Source organism: Chiroxiphia lanceolata, chromosome 17, assembly GCF_009829145.1.
Source record: "Chiroxiphia lanceolata isolate bChiLan1 chromosome 17, bChiLan1.pri, whole genome shotgun sequence".
NCBI lineage: Eukaryota > Metazoa > Chordata > Aves > Passeriformes > Pipridae > Chiroxiphia > Chiroxiphia lanceolata.
The window spans coordinates 187521-204971 of record NC_045653.1 but is presented as its reverse complement, the minus strand read 5'-3'; the positions used below and the strand labels follow the sequence as shown (position 1 = coordinate 204971).

Sequence of the window (17451 nt, the reverse complement as noted above, 5' to 3'; positions counted from 1 at the left end):
CTCCATCCTCTGAGTAGGAAAGAGGTCACCAAGGCCCCAAGTTAATTTAGCATCAAACACATTTATTTCACTTTTATTGAATACAAGAACAGTGAGCACACACGCATACACCACTGAGCACTGAAAAGGCGTATGATCAAAGGGGGAGAGGGAGAACAAGGGAAGAGAAAAGGAGAGTTAGTGAAGGAGCAACAGAGCATTGCAGCTGGTTGGTAAGGTGCTTCTCAAATAAAAATAAATATTATTATTGTTATTGTTATATTACTCATGCAATCGCAGGCCACGTTCAGAATGAATTTGTGGGATTGGATAAAAACAGGCACTCATGTCTCCCACCCCTTTCAACAGAAAGGCCCCTGGAAGAAAACAAGCAGTGACCAGCTATTAAAAACAGAGCGCAGTGATGGGTGGGCTTGAGCTGAGCATCAGAAAACCACACCTCACCCAGGGAACAAGCAGTGAGCTTTTTTCTTTCCTTTTTTTCCTTTTTTTTTTTTAGAAAAGTTTTAGACACTGCCACCCATAAACATGCTGTGGGAGCCAGGGGCTGGGTTTGCTCACTGCAAACAGAACTCACTTCAGTCCAAGCACACATGAAGTCTAACTGTGTAAGGCCTCTCACTTCCACAGGAACCTTCAGTTTCCTGACTCTGCACAACGCCAAAAGCAAGTCTCAAGGGTCCCAGTGGCCCTGAGGGGGTTGTGGAGGTGTCCAAGGGCAGTGTCCAAGCTGGGTGGGCTCCTCCATGTCTGAAAGATGCTGTGTGCTGCTGAACACCAGCACAGTGGGCAGACCACTGGCCCTCCAGCACCCCCTTACCCTCTGACAGTGCCATTGGTGGTCATGGCTGGCTTGGGTGCATTGGAAAAACAACAGAGAGAAAAGTAGCCTACACAACTGCTTTAACTCTTTTTAGGTTGGGGGGTCTGCTCTCTAAAAGTAGCTGAAGGTGCTTGGCTGGAAGCTGGGGAGACCCTCAAGAGCTGGCAGCCCTACCTGCTTGTGGTCATGCCTTCCATGCTTGCAGGAGAAACCACTCTGCCAGGAGAACAGACTTCACGGGGACGTCCTGGTGAGCAACCGGTCAGTGCAACTGCCAGGGAGCAGCTCCCACCTGGGACAGTGAAGGTGGTGAGCAGGGTCTGTCCAAGCTGTGGCAGGACCTGACAAAACATGCCTATTTCTGGGCATGGTCTGTGTGAGGGGTAGGAGACTAAAGGCAAAATGGTGCAGAATCATGGGCCCTTCTGTTTCTGTAGGAGCTAGAGACAATTTCGAGAAGGAAACCCATTTATTTCCTTTCCTTTCTGGTTTTGGTTTTGAGTCTACCCTAACTGCCTGGTTCACAGTGTACAGAGGCCTGGGCTTGGTCCATGGTCCCCTTCCAAAGGCAGCCATGGGGGGAGCCTGTGGCTGAAGGCCAAGCTGGGCTGAGCTGGGAGCAGCTCCACTGACACCTCCTCAACACACACGTGCTTATGCAGAGGGCCTGGGCTCCCCCATCCAGCCTGGGATGCTGCGGACGCTCTGCAGTGATGGACACAGTATGGTCCCTCCACTGTCCACTCCTAGGCAGGTCAGGGGAGGACTGCCACGGCCCTGCCATTGCTGTCCCCAGCCCAAGTGCCTCGGGCAGCCCTTGCCATCACACCTCAGGTAGCAGGGCAGACAGGGCAGAAACAGCCCCTCTGCCTTTGACCCTACTACAAAGCTCAAGTACCTTCATTACTGGGATCCAGAAACAAAGCAAAACCACCCCCACTACTGGCAGGACTCAGTGGGCTGGAAGGGAGCAATGAACACAGTCCTGCTGATCCCATGGCTCCAGCTTGGGGCCAGGAGACTGTTCTGCCAACAGCTGTTGCAGCTGGAGCCTCAACCCCCTTCCTTACCCCTCCGAGTCACTGCTGCCCCTCCAAATCTAACCACCATACACTGCAGATCAGCTGGAGGGACATTCCTGTCCCTTGCCCTTTCATCTTCCCCCCCCAGCTAGCAGCAGCTGAAACCTTCTTAGTTCTCTTCTTGCAGGACTCAGAGTCCCATGTGTGATCTAAGAGTCTCAAAATACACCAACCACAGTCAATCAAAGAGTTAATAATTTAAAAATGTCGGCATCATATTTACCAGCACTGTTGAATTATTTCAGCATTGTTCCCTCCCTCCCCCTTTGTTATATATAATAATATACATAACTGAAATGCACATCCATATGAAACCCCACAGGTTGTTCTTTAGAGATGAGAAACCATATACATATAATTTTCTTTGTTTGAAATGAAATCCATTCCTAAATACCTTCAGAGAACAAGAGGTTGGACAAGTGCACAGAGAAGATAAGAAAGGGAAGGGGAAGAGTTAACAGAACCCAAAAAAATGCAGAAGAACCAGCATGGAATGAGGAGAAGGGCAAAACGACACTTGTGAATTGGAAAATAACTCTATGGTCATAAATTCAGAGTTTTTCTCTCTTCTTTCCAGAGGTGGGGAATAGTTTTGCTTCTGCTTGTGTTTTTTTACTTCAGTTTGCTTACTTCTTGCTTTGTTGCAAAGCAGTTTTCCTTTCCATTCAGTGTGCAACAAATGAGCTCATGATTGTGTGTCCTTTAATGTAACATGCAAGATGGTGGCTTATTGTATTGTTACCGATATTATTGTTATTATTATTACTTTTTAAATCTTATTTGATCACCAATCCATGAAATTCTTCAATTTATCTGCAGTGGGTTGACTTTGTTTGTTGGTGGTGTTTTTTGCTATTCATTTCCAGCATATAGCAGCAGTGCAAGGATGCATTTTGTTTCCTGTTCATATATATATATATATATATATATATGTATGTATGTATATATATATATAATATATTTGCTATTCCTTTTTTAAAAATTTTTGTCTCTTCGCCATGAACATTGCAGCCAGGATGTCTATGTCTTGCTGACAAATCCAGCATGAAGGCTCCTTCTCCCCTGTTCTCCAGGTTGGAATACAGATGTTGACTTTAAGGAACATGTTGGTCAAGATTCCTGTACAATGCAGATGGAAAGGACCAGTCATGGAGTGCCAATCCATGGAGTGCAAATCCATGAAGGTTCCTCTTTGTATGAGGGCACTGGACAGTAACTGCAAACACTTGGGGCCACAGTTTGCACTTAATTAGCAGGAGCTCTGGTAATTAGCAGGCATTCAGTCACTGGGCTGGTGTTGGTGTATGGGGGTGATTATGGGGAGTCACTGCTCCCTCACTTTAAGCCATTCAACTAAAACTGGGTGGCTCCTATGGGACGAGGGAGTGTCTGGGCTTGCTTGTCTGCACTGTGGGACAGGACATACAATTAGGCAGCTCTCCTGACCTTCTCAGCTGCATCGGAGCTCTTTGCTTTTCCAGGCTTAAAAGCTGACAATCAAAATATTCATATGATAAAGAAACAGAGATACCCGTTTCCAAGGAGCCTCTCCAAATGCACCTGTACCCTGGCTGCTGCCAGAGCCCCTCACAGAGTTTTTGGCAGTGAGGCTCCCTCTCCTCTCCACCACGCACCCCTGCCTCCCACTGCTCCGACATGAGGGTCTGGTGGCTGTGCCATCCCCGAGGAGCTGATGGAGGGTAATGGGGTCAGAGCGGAGGGTTTGGAGTGGGGCAGGACTCCCCAAGCCCTGAAGAAAATCGTCTGGGGCTGTGACAGCTTTGGGGCAAACCTCAGGTGCTACTGCCTACACCTGTGTGTGTAAAAACACAGCCTGGGGATCTGAATGGGACTAAAACCTCTTTTTTGGAAATGCTTGTCTGATACTTCGGATTGCTTTGCAGAACCTGTAGCCAAGTTTCTCAGCTCATCCAAAAAAGCTGCTGTCCCCTCTTTCCCTCCCTGCCCCAGGGGGACAAGCAGGTCCTTTTCTCTTTACATAGAAATGACTGTGAGCCCGGTGTTGAGCAGGAGAGCAAGGTGCCTTTTGGTGGAATAGCATCCACTTTCTAACCACAACCAGGTGGCCATGCCCAGAGCCACCATGCCAAGAGCTGCCACTCAGTGCCGAGGGACACCAACACCTGCGGCTGGTGGGGACCAGAGACATGTAAGCAGTTACCCTCCTTACCCAACAGATATAAATCACACCTAGCAGCTTCACTTACCTGAGGTTTCTTGTCCCTTTCCTCTGGAGAGGGATCTGTTTCTCTGTATACCACAGCTTTGGTTACCAGCATGTCAGGGTGCTGGAGTTTTGCCTCTTTGATTGCTAAAGCCAGTGCCTAGAAAACAAAAGGATTAAAGCATTTATACTCACTCCCCTGCAATCGGGTACCCTGACCACAACCAGAAAGCAGCTGGAGCTGAGTGGGATCCCAGGGAGCTGAGTGGGACTCCAGGAGGATAAGGATGCAGGGGTTCAGAGCTGAACCCACAGCAGCCTGGCAGAAGCCCAGAAGCTGGCTGGAGCCCAGCACCGATGGGGACCTCTTGTGCGCTGTCTTTCTCTTGCTGATTTTTCTGTAGAGATGTGCTTCATCTCAGGCTTCTTACTGAAGCCTGGGCAAAGGAACAGCAGCGAAACACTAGAAAAATCTACAAGAATTATCAAATTTATTATTATAATTCTAAAATTATTTAGATCCTTTTAATTACTTTATAATTTTTCTTCTTAGCAACAAATCCCAAGGGTTAGGCCACAGGAAAATGGACCCCATGGCCCTAGAGATTTCTGTTAGTCCTGTTATTTCATCGTGAAATTGTGTCACTTTTTGTTCCTCTCACAGAGGCATCACCTGGAGTGAGACTGTGGTGGAAGAAAGAAAACACCTGGGTTACTCTGGAGTATTTCAACAAAGAAAGGGCACGTGGAAATGTGTTTTAAGACAATAAAAAGGTGATGCCCTCGCTGGGCTCTGCGCTGGGATGTGACCTTTACTGCTGTGTCACTGTGGGAGCTGGGCTGGGTGTTGCTGCACCCATGGGGACCTGCCCTGCTGGAAAAGGTAGGGGCCTCAAGGGTCAGTTTTTGGAGAGAACGAGTAAGGAAGTACGAGCCAGAAGTAGAACTATGCGGTGCAGCATCTGGGGACAGCCAGAGCTGGGCAAAGCCAGGGTGTCCTGCTCCTACCTGGTCCTGGTCCACATCTTCATCTCCAGTGATAATGATGCGCTTCTCTATCCGGGTCTCAGAAAATCCCCCTTTCACAGTCTGCACAAGGAGAAAGAAAGCACTCACCCCAGCTGTGCCACTAGCCAACTCTGGGCAGGCGTAGCTATGCCCACGTGAGGAGGGACAACACCAGCATCATCCTGGGAACTGACCCCGTAATTCAGCAGATCTCCCACTATCCATGACTTAGTGCATGGTGAGAACTAATGAGACAGAGCTGGCCGCAGGTGAGAGGAAGGAAAAGGGTTGGGTGGCAGGTACCAAGCACCCCTCCTTCTGCTCAGGTCCCTCACTGAGATTCTGCTATCATTTATAGAATCACAGAACCATTTAGGGTGGCAAAGCCCTCTAAGATCATCAAGTCCAACCATCACCCCAGCACTGCCAAAGCCACCACTAACCCATGTCCCCAAGTGCCATAGCTACACATCTTTTGAATTCCTCCAGGAATGATGACTCCACTACTGCCCTTGGCAGCCTGTTCCAGTACCTGACCACCTTTCTGTGAAAAAAACTGCCGTAATATCCAATCTAAACCACCCCTGAAGTAACTTGAGGCCATTTCCTCTTGTCCTGTCACTTGCTGAATATGAGTCAGCAGTGCCCTGGCAGCCATGAGGGCCAACTGTGTCCTGGAGGGCACCAGGCAAAGCAATGCCAGCCCGTTGAGCTCTGCTCTGTATTGGGGTGGCCTCACCTTGAATACTGTGTGCAGTTTTGGGCATTACAATATAAAAAGCCATTAGAGAGCATTCAAAGGAGGCCACAAGGATGGTGAAGGGTCTTGAGGGGAAGCCGTGTCAGGAGCGGCTGAGGTCACTCGGCTTGTTTAGCCTAGAGAAGAGGAGACTGAGCTCAGACCTCACTGGGGTCTTCAACATCTTCCTGAGGGGCAGGCGCTGATCTCTTCTCTCTCTGACCAGTGACAGGACCTGAGGAGCAGCTGGAGCTACGTCAGGGGAGGTTTGGGCTGGATATCAGGAAAAGGTTTTTCACTCAGAGGGTGATCAGGCACTGAACAGGCTCCCCAGGCAGTGGCCACAGCCCCAAGCCTGTATGAGTTCAAGAAGCATTTGGACAACTCTCAGGCACATGGTGGGATTGTGGGGGTGTTCTGTGCAGGGTCAGGAGTTGGACTTCACTGATTCTTGTGGGTCCCTTCCCACACAGCACATTCTATGATTCTGTGATTGTTACCTGGAAGAAGACTGTGTACTTAATTTGGGGATGAAATGGCCATGGGTGAGATCCTCTGCTGCAGCCTTGTTTCCTTCACTGCCCATGGCCCACACGGGGCTGCATGCCCGCCTGACACCTGGCTGTCCTTGCCTGCTGTCCCCTGTGGTCACACCGGGCTGGCTGGGACAGGCAGCGCACAGGGCTGAGCCACGGACAGGGCACTCAGAGCGGGGCACTGTGCAGGCTCCCCATTCCCATGGGACAGCACACCCCTTTTGGCTTGTAAGGAGGAGAGGGGCACTTTCTGCTGTACTAGTCACAATATAAATCCACCCATCCTCTAATTCCAGTGGCTTTCAGGACCCTTTGGCTGCTCCCTCCAGAGCTGCTCTCACCTTGGTGACATGGGTGGTGGTGGAAGTAGAGAGGGTTTCTGCAGTGGCACTGAATATGCTGGTGAGCATCTCCTTCCCAGAGGAGCCACCGGAGATCTGCGGGACACAGAGCAGTGGGATCAGGGGGCTGTCACAGAGGAGCCCCCAGTGCTGGCTCCTGAAGAGCTGGGATCTTCCCATTGGGATGTACCTATTCAGCCAAGCATGGAAGAGGAGAGTGGCAAGGGGAAAAGGTACTGCATTGTGCTTCCAGTTAGACCAAGAGGTTTTGGGGGGAAAGGAAGATGTTTCCACAGGTACACCAGGCCCAGAGCTCCTAAAAAGGGCCTCTGCAGTGGCAAGAGGGTCTCATGGCAGTTTTTTGCTCTTCCCCACCTACCCCCAGGGCCACCCCAGCACACAGGTCTCAGGTTGCCTCTAGCTCTGTTCATCCTGCTGTGTGTGCTGAGGGCTGGGAAGGCTGGGAATGCTGCGCTGGTGCTCTGGCCCCAGTGCTGGCTGTGTTCTCCCTGCAGCACACAGGGATGAAATTGGGGCAGCATATAGTGTTTGGCCAGCCTGGACTCCATTGAAACAAGGTGATGGAGTAAGAACTCCCTTTTCAGAGGAAGGCCTGCTGCTGGGCAGGGTGTTGGTGGCCATCAGCTCCACTGGGAATCAGAAGACTTTGTGTCTGGCCTTGGGTGGCCGCACAGGACACCCAGGGCTAGGAGTATCGCAGCCCACTGCACCAGGGGCCGGGTATTTTTGGGGAATTATCCTTCTCAGGCAGATACTCAAGGTGTGTATCTGGCACAGGAAAAAGGCCACAGGCTGAGGTCCCCTGCTGTCTTGCTCTCCATCCTTCTGAGCATCTTTCTGCTCTTCCCAGTGCCAACATATCGGCCAAGGGTGCCAGTGCTGGGAAGATGGGAAGGGCTCCTCACAGCCCCACAAGGCTGCCTTCCTTCCCCCACCCTCCCCCCAAGTCTTGGCTTGGCTGGTGGCACCATGTTCCCCCCCTCACCGGTGAGAGGGAGCGAAGGTCTGTGGCCCCTTTCCCAGCCTTGGTGCTGTGATCCTGAAAGAAGAACAGATGGGCACGTTGGCTCAGACACAACATGGGGGCAAACACGGCAGGTCCCCTGCACAGACACCCCTGGTGGGGCAGGGTGCCCCGTAGCACACTGGCCCCAGTTGCCCCTGCTGGAGCAGAGGGACCACAGGAGACAGTGGTTCCTCTGCCCCCTCCAGAGGCCGTCCCGCTTACTGAGGTCACCAGCGTCATCTCTGTGGTGCCAGCCTGGGCAGTGGCAGTGATGTCCCTGCTGCCTGGGGTGCCTCCGTCCACCTGCTGGGGCAAAGAAAACCAGGTGAGCTTGGAGGTGCCATGGAGTAAGTGACACACAGTGACAGTGTGGCTGTCCCTTGCTGCCAGAGGATGCCAGGGAGGGCCATGAGGCCACAGACACGTGCAGCGCAGCTGGTGGCCGTCACCCTCTGGAGATGTTCCCATGTGCCAGCACTGCCCAGCAGCATGGCAGATGGGGCCAGAGACACAGAAAATATCTCTGGGTGGGCTTTGGTTAGTGTTTCGGGGACTTCAGCAAGCCAAGGGTGAGCAGAGGCCCCAACCACCCTATTCAGCCTGCCCACCCTCCAGCTGCCTGAGGTTTGGCACTGGGGAGCCACAGGAAGACAGATCCACCACATCACCTGGACTGTGTCTGTGGTGCTAACCCGGTGGGGAGTAGAGCCATCTGCTTCAGGCTTCTTCACACCCAGCCCCAGGCCGAACCATCACAGCATCCGTTTTTGGGCTGACGGCTGCAGGAGAAATAGAGGTGAGTCAGGCCCTGGGGCACAATGCCAACAGCTCTGAGTGCCCTGCCCATGGCAGGGGGTTTGAACAACATGATCTCTAAGGTCCCTTCCAACCCAAACCATTCCGATCCTATGTTCCTTGTGCCCCAGTCCCCCTAGCAGAGCAACCCTGTCATGCACATCTGATGTCCTGCAAGTGTCCCACTGAGCCCTACCTGCAAAGAGCAGGGGCCAGGCTGCCGCCCTGGGCAGACAGCCACCACCCACAGTGCCCTGTGACCCACACACCCCAAATGAGACCCGATGCTCTGTATCTGGGGTTTTCTGGGGTTTTTTGGATAGATCTATAGAGACACATGGGTTAGTTCAAACTGGTCTTCAAAGGTAGGTGAGACCCATCAAATCTGTTTTCACCCATGTCCTGCAGCCAGTTTATGATCTGCACCAGCTCTGGGAGGCTCTGGTTACACTAGGGTGTCAGAGCCTCAGGGGGAACAGAGAGAGGCTTCCAGCACTTCCCCACTACAGGAAACCGACACTACCAAGGCACAGGCGATGCGTAGCCAGTGCTCAGCATTCCCAAGCCAGCAGCCCCCTGCCCCAACTGGCCGTGGGGCACGTGGAGCAGATTTCCCATGACTGTGGCATCAGATGCTCTGCACAAGGTTTTCGGGCTGCCTCAGAGAAAGCTCCCTTTAATTCTGCAGCTTTTTCCTGGTTCCAGCACCCTGGCAGCTTTGGGCAGGACTAGGGACATACCTGCCAGGGCTGGGGTCTGCCCCAGGCTGACCAGGCAGGAAGTGGCCCTGGCCCAGCACAGAGCTAAGGCCACATTTCACTGCGCTGCAGCTGGCTCTACCATCCTCTCCCTGTGTGTACACTCATCTGTCACATGCATGCACATGCATTTTGTTAGTCCTGTTATAATCCCTCCCAGCACAGGAGTGACTCTCCAGGAGCTCTGGTGTGACTCCCACGAGGCACTTGGTAAATCCCTCCCAGCCTCAGCATGACCAGAGAGGTTAGTGGGCAGCACATGGCTCTTCACTACACAAACTGGTCACTGAATTCATGCAAGACACAAGGCCAGTGCCAATGGTTAGTGCCACGTGCCCTTCCCATGGCATGACATGCTGTCGTGGGGCAAGGGACAGGGCAGCCAAACACAGGGGATCAAGAGGTGACAGTGACTTCTCCTGGCTAGCAGATGCAGGAAGCACGCAACAGAGCCATGCACCACAGACACAGCATGCATTGGAGAAATACACCGGGCAGGAACTGGGGGGGTTTAGAAGCCAGCGTGCTCCTCCAAACCAGCTGGAAGTGCACTCCAGGGAGGCAATGCCAGGCACCGGCACAAGGAACACAGAGGCACGATGGCACTGGGACCATCCTGGTGAATGGTGTTCCTGGGTACCTCTAGATGGGAGACATCTGGGCTAGGCTGGAAGACCTTCTCCCTGCCTTTGACATCCTCTTCCAGTCCAGGAACTACTTTGTCAGTGTGCTGGAAGGAAACCAGGCCTTCATCTTCCATTTCGCTCTTGTCCTTGTCCAGCTCGGGCAGGCTTCGTGAGATGTCCTCAAAGGCTGTGCCATGGAAGTCACTGATCACAGTGAAGTCCACCTCTGCTTCCAGGCTGGAGGTTGAGCTGACCGTGATGCTGGAGCACTTGCGCTCGATGGCCAGGTGGTTGTCCTTCAGGAAGACTGAGTCCTTCTCCTGGTCAGGCTCCTCGTCGCCGGTGTCGCTCTCGGGGGCCCTGTGCCGAGGTGGTTTAGGTCCTTCCTCGGTGCCCTCCCTCACACCCGCTCTCTGAATGAGACACAATGTCGGAGAGAGACGGAGCCCATGAACACCATGTGGTAGCGCTGGCAGCGCTGGCAGCGCTGGCAGGGGCAGGGGAGTAGGAGGAAGGCTGCAGCAAACATCACAGAGTAGAGTCAAACACAACTCAAGCATGGAGACTGAAACCTTTCTGACAGCAGTGGCTTTGCAGCAGGGTGGGGAGAGAAGGCTACTCAATTTGAGGTGCCAAAAATCTATTGCTAATTAATCATCTCAAAAAGGGTCGTCACACAAGAAAGCTCGGCCAGCTTGGAGGCACATCAGTGCACCAGTGGAAGCAGGATGGATGCAAAACAATGGGTCTGTTAGGAGACTTCAGAAGAGCTCAGACGCTGGGGCTATTGTGTATCAGTGACTCAAAAAAACAACATGGGAAAGAAAGAGAGAAGAGTTTGAAAGAAAAGGGCCATCAGCCAGGCACAGTGAGGGAGAAGGAAAGTAGTGTGCAATTTCACTGAACATCCACTTGGCCCTGCAGAGCATCACCCCAGGGTGAGGACCAGCCCCACCAAAGCTGCCCACCACCTGCCCTGGGGTGAGTCTTCCCCACTGATACCACCTCCCCCTCCAAAGGCCTCAGAGGAGTCTCAGGGGTGACCTGACTAAGTGTCTGGTCAGTGTAATTGACAGCATGGTCAGAGCCAAGGGATGTCCTCCCTCCATCAGCTCTGCTCTAGACACAGACATACCTCTCAACTCCACCATCAGAGGGTATGTATCCCCTCGCCACGCTTTGCCATGAAGCCATGGGAAATCTAGACCCAGCTAGACTCAGTTCTCCCTTAGGAACACCTCTAAGCCCACTAAACCCAGTGGAAACCCACCTCCTGACCTTGGTCCCAAGTGTTTGTAGCCAGAACCATCTCCCCCTATGGGCCAGGCTGTGCTGACACACCCTTCCCTCAGCAGAGCTGGGAGGTTGAGAGGTATGAGAAACAGAGTGTCCAAGAGCCCCAGGAGGAACATGCAGACACATTCGTGTGTGTGTGTCTGTATCAATACATACAGAACAGCCCTGCAATAGGAGCAGAGCTGGCAGCACAGCCCTCGGCTGCACTCATACTGCAGAGAGAAGCACTTAGTAAAACAGCACTGAGACCTGGGAGACCATTGGAACAGCAGTCTTTAAATTCTCTTCTTTCAGGCTGGATTTTACTGATGGGTCAGATAAATCCTTTTCTTTCCCATTTAGTTCCTGAAATTTGCTCTGGATTAGAGAAAAGGGTTAGTTGTAAGGAAATGAACTCTGCAGGAGCTGATCTAGCACCCACAAGAACAAGGAAAGCTACTTCATCACCCAGCCACCAGCTTGCTGAAGACAGGGAAGGGTGGGAAGGCTGGTGAGCCAAGCAAGAAGGGGTATCAACGTAGGAAATGCAAGGGTGAAGCTGAAAGCATGGACACGTTGCTGCTGAGGGGTGCGTGCCCGTGACAGTCGCAGCTCCTTCAGCCACCCACCGTCGCCCTTTTCGGCTCCTGGACATGAAGCTTGGCTGCCTGCTCTTGGGTTTAGCGAGCGGCATTCTCCAGGGAGCCAAAATGTTCTGGGATCGCAAAACAAAAGCTGATGAACCAACCGGGCAGCAGGTCTGCATGCAGCCAGTAAGCCTGACCACACACACGGACAGAAAGGACAGGGATGCAAAGCGCCTGCTGTCAGTCAATGGATGTGGAGGAGCCACTGGACATAGTCAGAGAGGCCACAAAACATGCGCATGAATGTCCCATTTGGACAGTTCATTGGAGTTACCGTGGCCTCAGCCAGGGTGAGCTCGCAGCAGAGTCGGGGGAGGCCAGATCAGCATTGTCTTCTTCATGCTCCAGATCAACAGAGAGATCTTCCTTCAGGGAGTGAGGCTGGGAGATGTTTCCCGAACCAGCCCCTTGCCAAGGACCAAGGAGCTCACACTGGACACAGGTTCCACCGCTGGTGGTGAGGCGAGGCAGGTGCTCAAAGGCATGTCCTGCACCAGACCTGTCTTCCCTTTCGCTTTCGTGATGTCCCAGCTTCAGGCACACGCTCTTGTCCCTCCTGGGCCTCCCTTCGCTCCACTTCATTTTGCTCGAACATCTTTATCTTAGAGGCCACAGAGGTTTTCCCGTAGCTCTTGCTGTCCTCCCAGCTTCCTGGGGCCATGTTGACATCTCTGTGCCCCTGGGACACAGCACCTGCCTGCCCAGCCACGCACATCAACGACTCAGGCTCTGTCTGATGTGTCCCATCACTCACTTGCAGCTCTTCCCCACCTTCATCCACCAAGGCAGAGAGCCGGAACGTCTCCCTTCCTTGGCACAATCCTAATACAGGGGACTGGAAGTGTGAGACATCAGCAGCTTCTTTGGGAAAAGAGTCATTCTGCAGTGGTTGCCCTGGAGCTAGGTCACTGGCCCTGGTGGTTTCTCCTACTGTTGGGCTCCTGCCCTGCAGATCTTGTCCCACATTAAACTCTGAGTCCCAGTGTGGCTCCTGTGCTTTGGGATCAGCAATGTGGAGCAGCTCCCCCAGCCATGGAACCCTCTTGGGGCAGGTCTCTCATGATGGCCTCTGTCTGTTTTCTGGTTCTTCTGCTTGGGGTGGTAGCTCTTTCACACCAGGGCTTTTATCTTGGGGCAGTTCTTCCATCTCACAGCCTTCATCTCCAGTCAGCTTCCCTGATGTGGGCCCCAACCTTGGAAGAACTCTTTATCATGGGTTTCTCCTCCTGCAGTGGCACTTTGGGGGCAGGGACTTCACTCTGTGCTGTGGCAGGGTCCATGTCCTGAGCCACCTCCCTGGTGGCTGTGTCTCTGACCTGGACTGACTCTGCTGCAATATCTGTGTTTTGGGGTGGTTCTGCTGCACCAGGACTTGTTCCTTGCTGTGGTTTCCATGAGGTAAATCCTGTATCTTGGTGTTGTTCTGCAGATTCAGGATCATTTTCCCTGGGTAGTGCCACCTCCACGGAGGGGCCCACACCCTTGGCATGCCCACCCCTCTCACAGGGCTGGTGTTCTGGGACAGCTCTGTGCCCTCGGGCTTGGTGCCTGGAGCTGGATCCACAGGGACAGGGATGGATTGCTGGGGAATGGGTGGAGGGCAGGAGCACTGGCTTTATTTCCCTCCAACCCCACAGTGTGAGCATGGCATGGCCAAGACACAGCTGAGAGAGGAGACTTGGTCTCTATCTCTTCCATCTGAAGAACCACTCTGGCACTTTCTCCTTGTCACCATTGCTCCCAGAGCTCTCCCTGCTGTGCACTGTGCCGGGCTCCCTCTGTGCTCCTCAGCCCCGGGGCCATCCCCTGCCAGGCCCAGGGCTTAGGCTCCCACTTGGCTCTGCAGCTCTGTCTCCTCCTGGTCCCACCTCCTGGGAACACAGCAGGGCTTCACTTCCTGCAGGTGCTCCATAGCTGGGCATCTCAGCAGATGCTTTCTCTGGCTGCAGGGACAACTCCTTCTCCCACCCTGAGAGGGTATGTCCCACCTGGCTGGTCCTGTCACAGCCCATCCTGGGCTGCTCTGGTGATCCGGTAGGTTTCCAGACACTGCCTGTGTTGGTGACTTGCTGAAGAAGGGGGTTGGAACCCTTCTGCTGCAGGTGTTGCATGCCCAGATTCCTCCCCTGGACGTGTTCACTGTGGCTTCTGGTATTTCCTCCAAGCTAAGCCACTCACTAGCGTCCAAGACAAGTTGTGTTTACTGTCCTTCTCCTCTCCCTCTGGATCTCCTAAGTAGATGATCCTCTGGGTCGCAGAAGTCTCTGAGCTGTCATCTCCAGCCTTCACTTTGGTTTTCAGGAGATCTGTGGCTGTGCCTGGCACTCTGGCCTCCTGTTTCCTGGAGGATGCAGAAGCATGTTCACTGGAGAGCACCTTGCCTTCTCCCTTGGGATGCTCTGGCCCTAAAATCTTGGCCCTTTGTCTCTCTTCAGGTTGTTGACAGGGCTTGGGCAGCCCCGGCTCACCACTTGGCTGCTCCTTCACCCTGGGGCTCCTTCTCTGTGCTGTCAGTGGGCAGATGTGCGGCCTCTGGGCTGTCTCTGCTTTTCTTCTCATAGATTCTCATCCTCCCAGACAGACTCAAAATCCTCGGGACTGGCGATCATTTTGGCCCTCTTCCGCTGGTCCAGGGCTGCAGCTGAGGGTTCTTCCTGGCCTGTCACTTCCTTGGCTTTCCCTACTGCCGACCTCCACCTTCACAGGCTCACACTCGTGTTCACCTCCGAGGTACTGCACGGTGATTCTTCCTTCTTGATCCAGAGCTTTCCTCAGAGCTACTGCTTCCAGCCTAGGGGCTTCTCTCTCTATAAATACCCAATGCTCTGAGCCCTGCATTGCAATTGGAGCAAGAAGAGTTAATGCATCAGACACACCGACACCCAACTGCTGCTGGCACAAGTAGCACAGCTGGTCTGCCTCACACAGCAATGGCTACGTCATTATTATTATAATTCTAATTAGTAGTATTAGTAGTAGTGGTTCTCAATGCCATAGTAGGCAGGTCTATACAAAGATCCGGGCAACTTGCTGATGGGATAGGGACTGAAAATAAGGGGCTGATGCCATGATAGAGAATAAGCCACTGTCTCCAGCTGGGACCACCCTGTTTTCAGCTGGCTATAGCAATCCCAGGGGTGAGATTTCATTGGAAGCAAGGGTCTGTGTTTTGGGTAGCTTCACTCTCAGCTTCATCCACGTGCCCCAAGAATATGTCAGACCTGCCAACAGCACGAGCAAGGAAAGAAACCACCTTTAGCCATCAGAAAGGCCCTTTCCCCTTCCACCAGATGCTGCAGCTCAGATTCCCCCCAAGTCCATCCCTCCTTTCCACTCATCAGGGCATCTCCAGAAGCCATAAACTGAGCAGAGGTTTCCAGCAATGCTGAACCAAGCAGTTCAGAAAATGTAACCTGTAAAAGGTTACCCTGTCATGTGTAAAGACATGGGTTTGGCAGCTGAGACAGGTATGGGGGCTGCAGCAAGGACCAAGCAAAGGCTGTGAGCAGCCTGCAGCATGGACACAGCAGGAATGTGGCACACCCACCATGTATCTGTGCTGTTGGTGGGGGGATACCAGGCCACTGCTGCTACGGACACCTAGTACATCCCATGTTTGTCCTGCAGGTCAGCAGAAGGCTTCAGGAGTGCCAAGAACGAAACACTGTTAAAATCCAGCCACTTCTGGAACAGCCAGTAGAACATAAACCACAGGAATATAGTGGCAGGAGAACGTGTGCACCATGAGGCAGCCCAGCGGCCTCCGCAGCTGCCCCAGGGAGCACACATGGGGGCAATGCTGGGGGCTCACCGTGGGGCTGGCACTGCCCATGGCACAGCCTGCCCGGGCAGAGCTGCCTGCAGCAGAGGCAAGGATGGCCCTTGGGGGCACCAGGATGCGCTCCAGTCCCAGCGAGGGGGCTGGCTGCCCACTCCCTGCTCAAATCAGGAACAATAATCCATGGAAATGTTTGAGCCATGCCCCATTCAGGAAGAATGTTTGGAGCAGTTGCACCCAAAATGGAAACCTAGTGACTTATACTGGATAATGGGAAACACACGGGCAGAGGGGAGCAGAGCCAGAGGGAAGGTAAGAGAAGATAACATCAGAAGAGAAAGAAAGGAAAACCAGATACTAGTGGTAGGGCTTCCACAAGGAAATAGGTGAAAGTCCCTGGCAGAAAAATGCCATTCCCAGCTCCTGCCTTCTTTACCAGCTGCCAAAGGAAGCACAGATCCCTCAGCACAGTGCCCCAGGTCTTGTCCTGCAGCACCCTGTAACAGCCCCTCTGTCTGTCCCCATGCCCTGGGCTTTGCCAAGAGCCTGGCAGCCCCTGAAAATCCCCCTGAGTGCCCGCAGAGAAGCACACAGGGGGCTGTGCTGGGGTACAGCCTGCTAGTCCCCAAGTAAACACCCAGCTCTCTGACGGCAGGGAGGTGCTGGCTCCTTGCAGTGCCAGGACAGGCATGGGGTTGGCCCTGTGCACTGCCAGCTGTGCTCCTCGCAGGGCAGGAAGGGCACCCTCCTCCACTGGTGGCAGATGGATCCTTGCCAGGGACTCAGCCATGGTAACTGCACCCTGCCATGGCCAGGCCACCCTGCTGAGCAGCCAGGTTTGAAGCAGACCCATCCCCCCCACCTCCCCACAGCATCGCTCGCATGAGCCTCTCCCATATCCCAACACGGTGCGCTCTCAAGCACCATCTGCTCTCCAGGTCCCTTCCTCCAGACCTGCCTCCAATGCAGATTTTGTTTCTTCTTAGTCTGCGGAAATCACAGTAGAGTGCGTCGGTGCCTGTCACGAGCACCAGGCTGCACCTTGGATGTTCACAGCCAGGTCCGACCTGTAACGGCAGCATCATCCCTAACTGGGCAGCTTACTGGGCTGCTGGGATGCCCAGGCTGGTCTCTGGTATTCCCTCAGCATATCTTTCCATTCAGCAGCGATGCTCATGGGCAACTCAGCCAGGAGACTGCTCACTTTCCTGAGGGTGCAGCAGTTTCTCTCCTGCTCCTGCCCTGTGGTCCCATTGCTGAACCTTCTCTCGGCCAGGACAAGGATGGACAGGTTGTGGGCATACATACAAATTTCTTCAGCAAAGCCCTCTCACGCCTCTTCTCCAGCTGCAAACCAGTCTTTTGGAGGAGACCTTCCCTGGGCAAAGATGAATTTCTTTGGGCTGCTTCTCTGAGTTAAGGCCTGAGATAGATGTTGTAGATCAAAAACTCTGCTGAAGCCTGGAACAGTGTCTTCATCCATGACAGCACCTCTTCACCAGTAAGGAATACCCCAAAGCTTTAGATTTATTTCTAAACCAGCTTCCTTCTCCTCAGACTCTTGGGTGAGCCCAGTCCAAGGGAACAGTCAAGTACTCTGGTGTGCGGGAGTAGTTGACTGAACTCTGCTCTGGAGGTCTCAATGCCAGCTCTGGCCACAGCTCTGGTTCCACAGCTTGTGGCAGCCCTTGTGTCTCCAGAGCCTGAGGACTCTTGGAGCAAATATCTGGATACTTGGGCATGTCCTCCAGCAAAGCAGAGAACTTGTGGAGCTTTGGAGGTCCATGGGCTGGCAAGACATAGTATGTGCCAAGGCAGAGCTGAGGCTCAG

General features: G+C 53.3%; 1 protein-coding gene across 1 annotated transcript in view; it reads right to left on the bottom strand.

The window, feature by feature from the left end:
• Nucleotides 1-44: 44 nt before the first annotated feature.
• The window catches only part of EPB41L1 (erythrocyte membrane protein band 4.1 like 1), a 67757-nt gene continuing 50350 nt past the window's right edge, over nt 45-17451 (bottom strand). The window contains 7 exon segments of the mRNA XM_032705287.1: nt 45-1115; nt 4134-4250; nt 5099-5179; nt 6715-6810; nt 7721-7774; nt 7964-8047; nt 9935-10333. Of these exon segments, the coding sequence (XP_032561178.1) occupies nt 1086-1115; nt 4134-4250; nt 5099-5179; nt 6715-6810; nt 7721-7774; nt 7964-8047; nt 9935-10333 (861 nt within the window). The 3' untranslated portion in view covers nt 45-1085.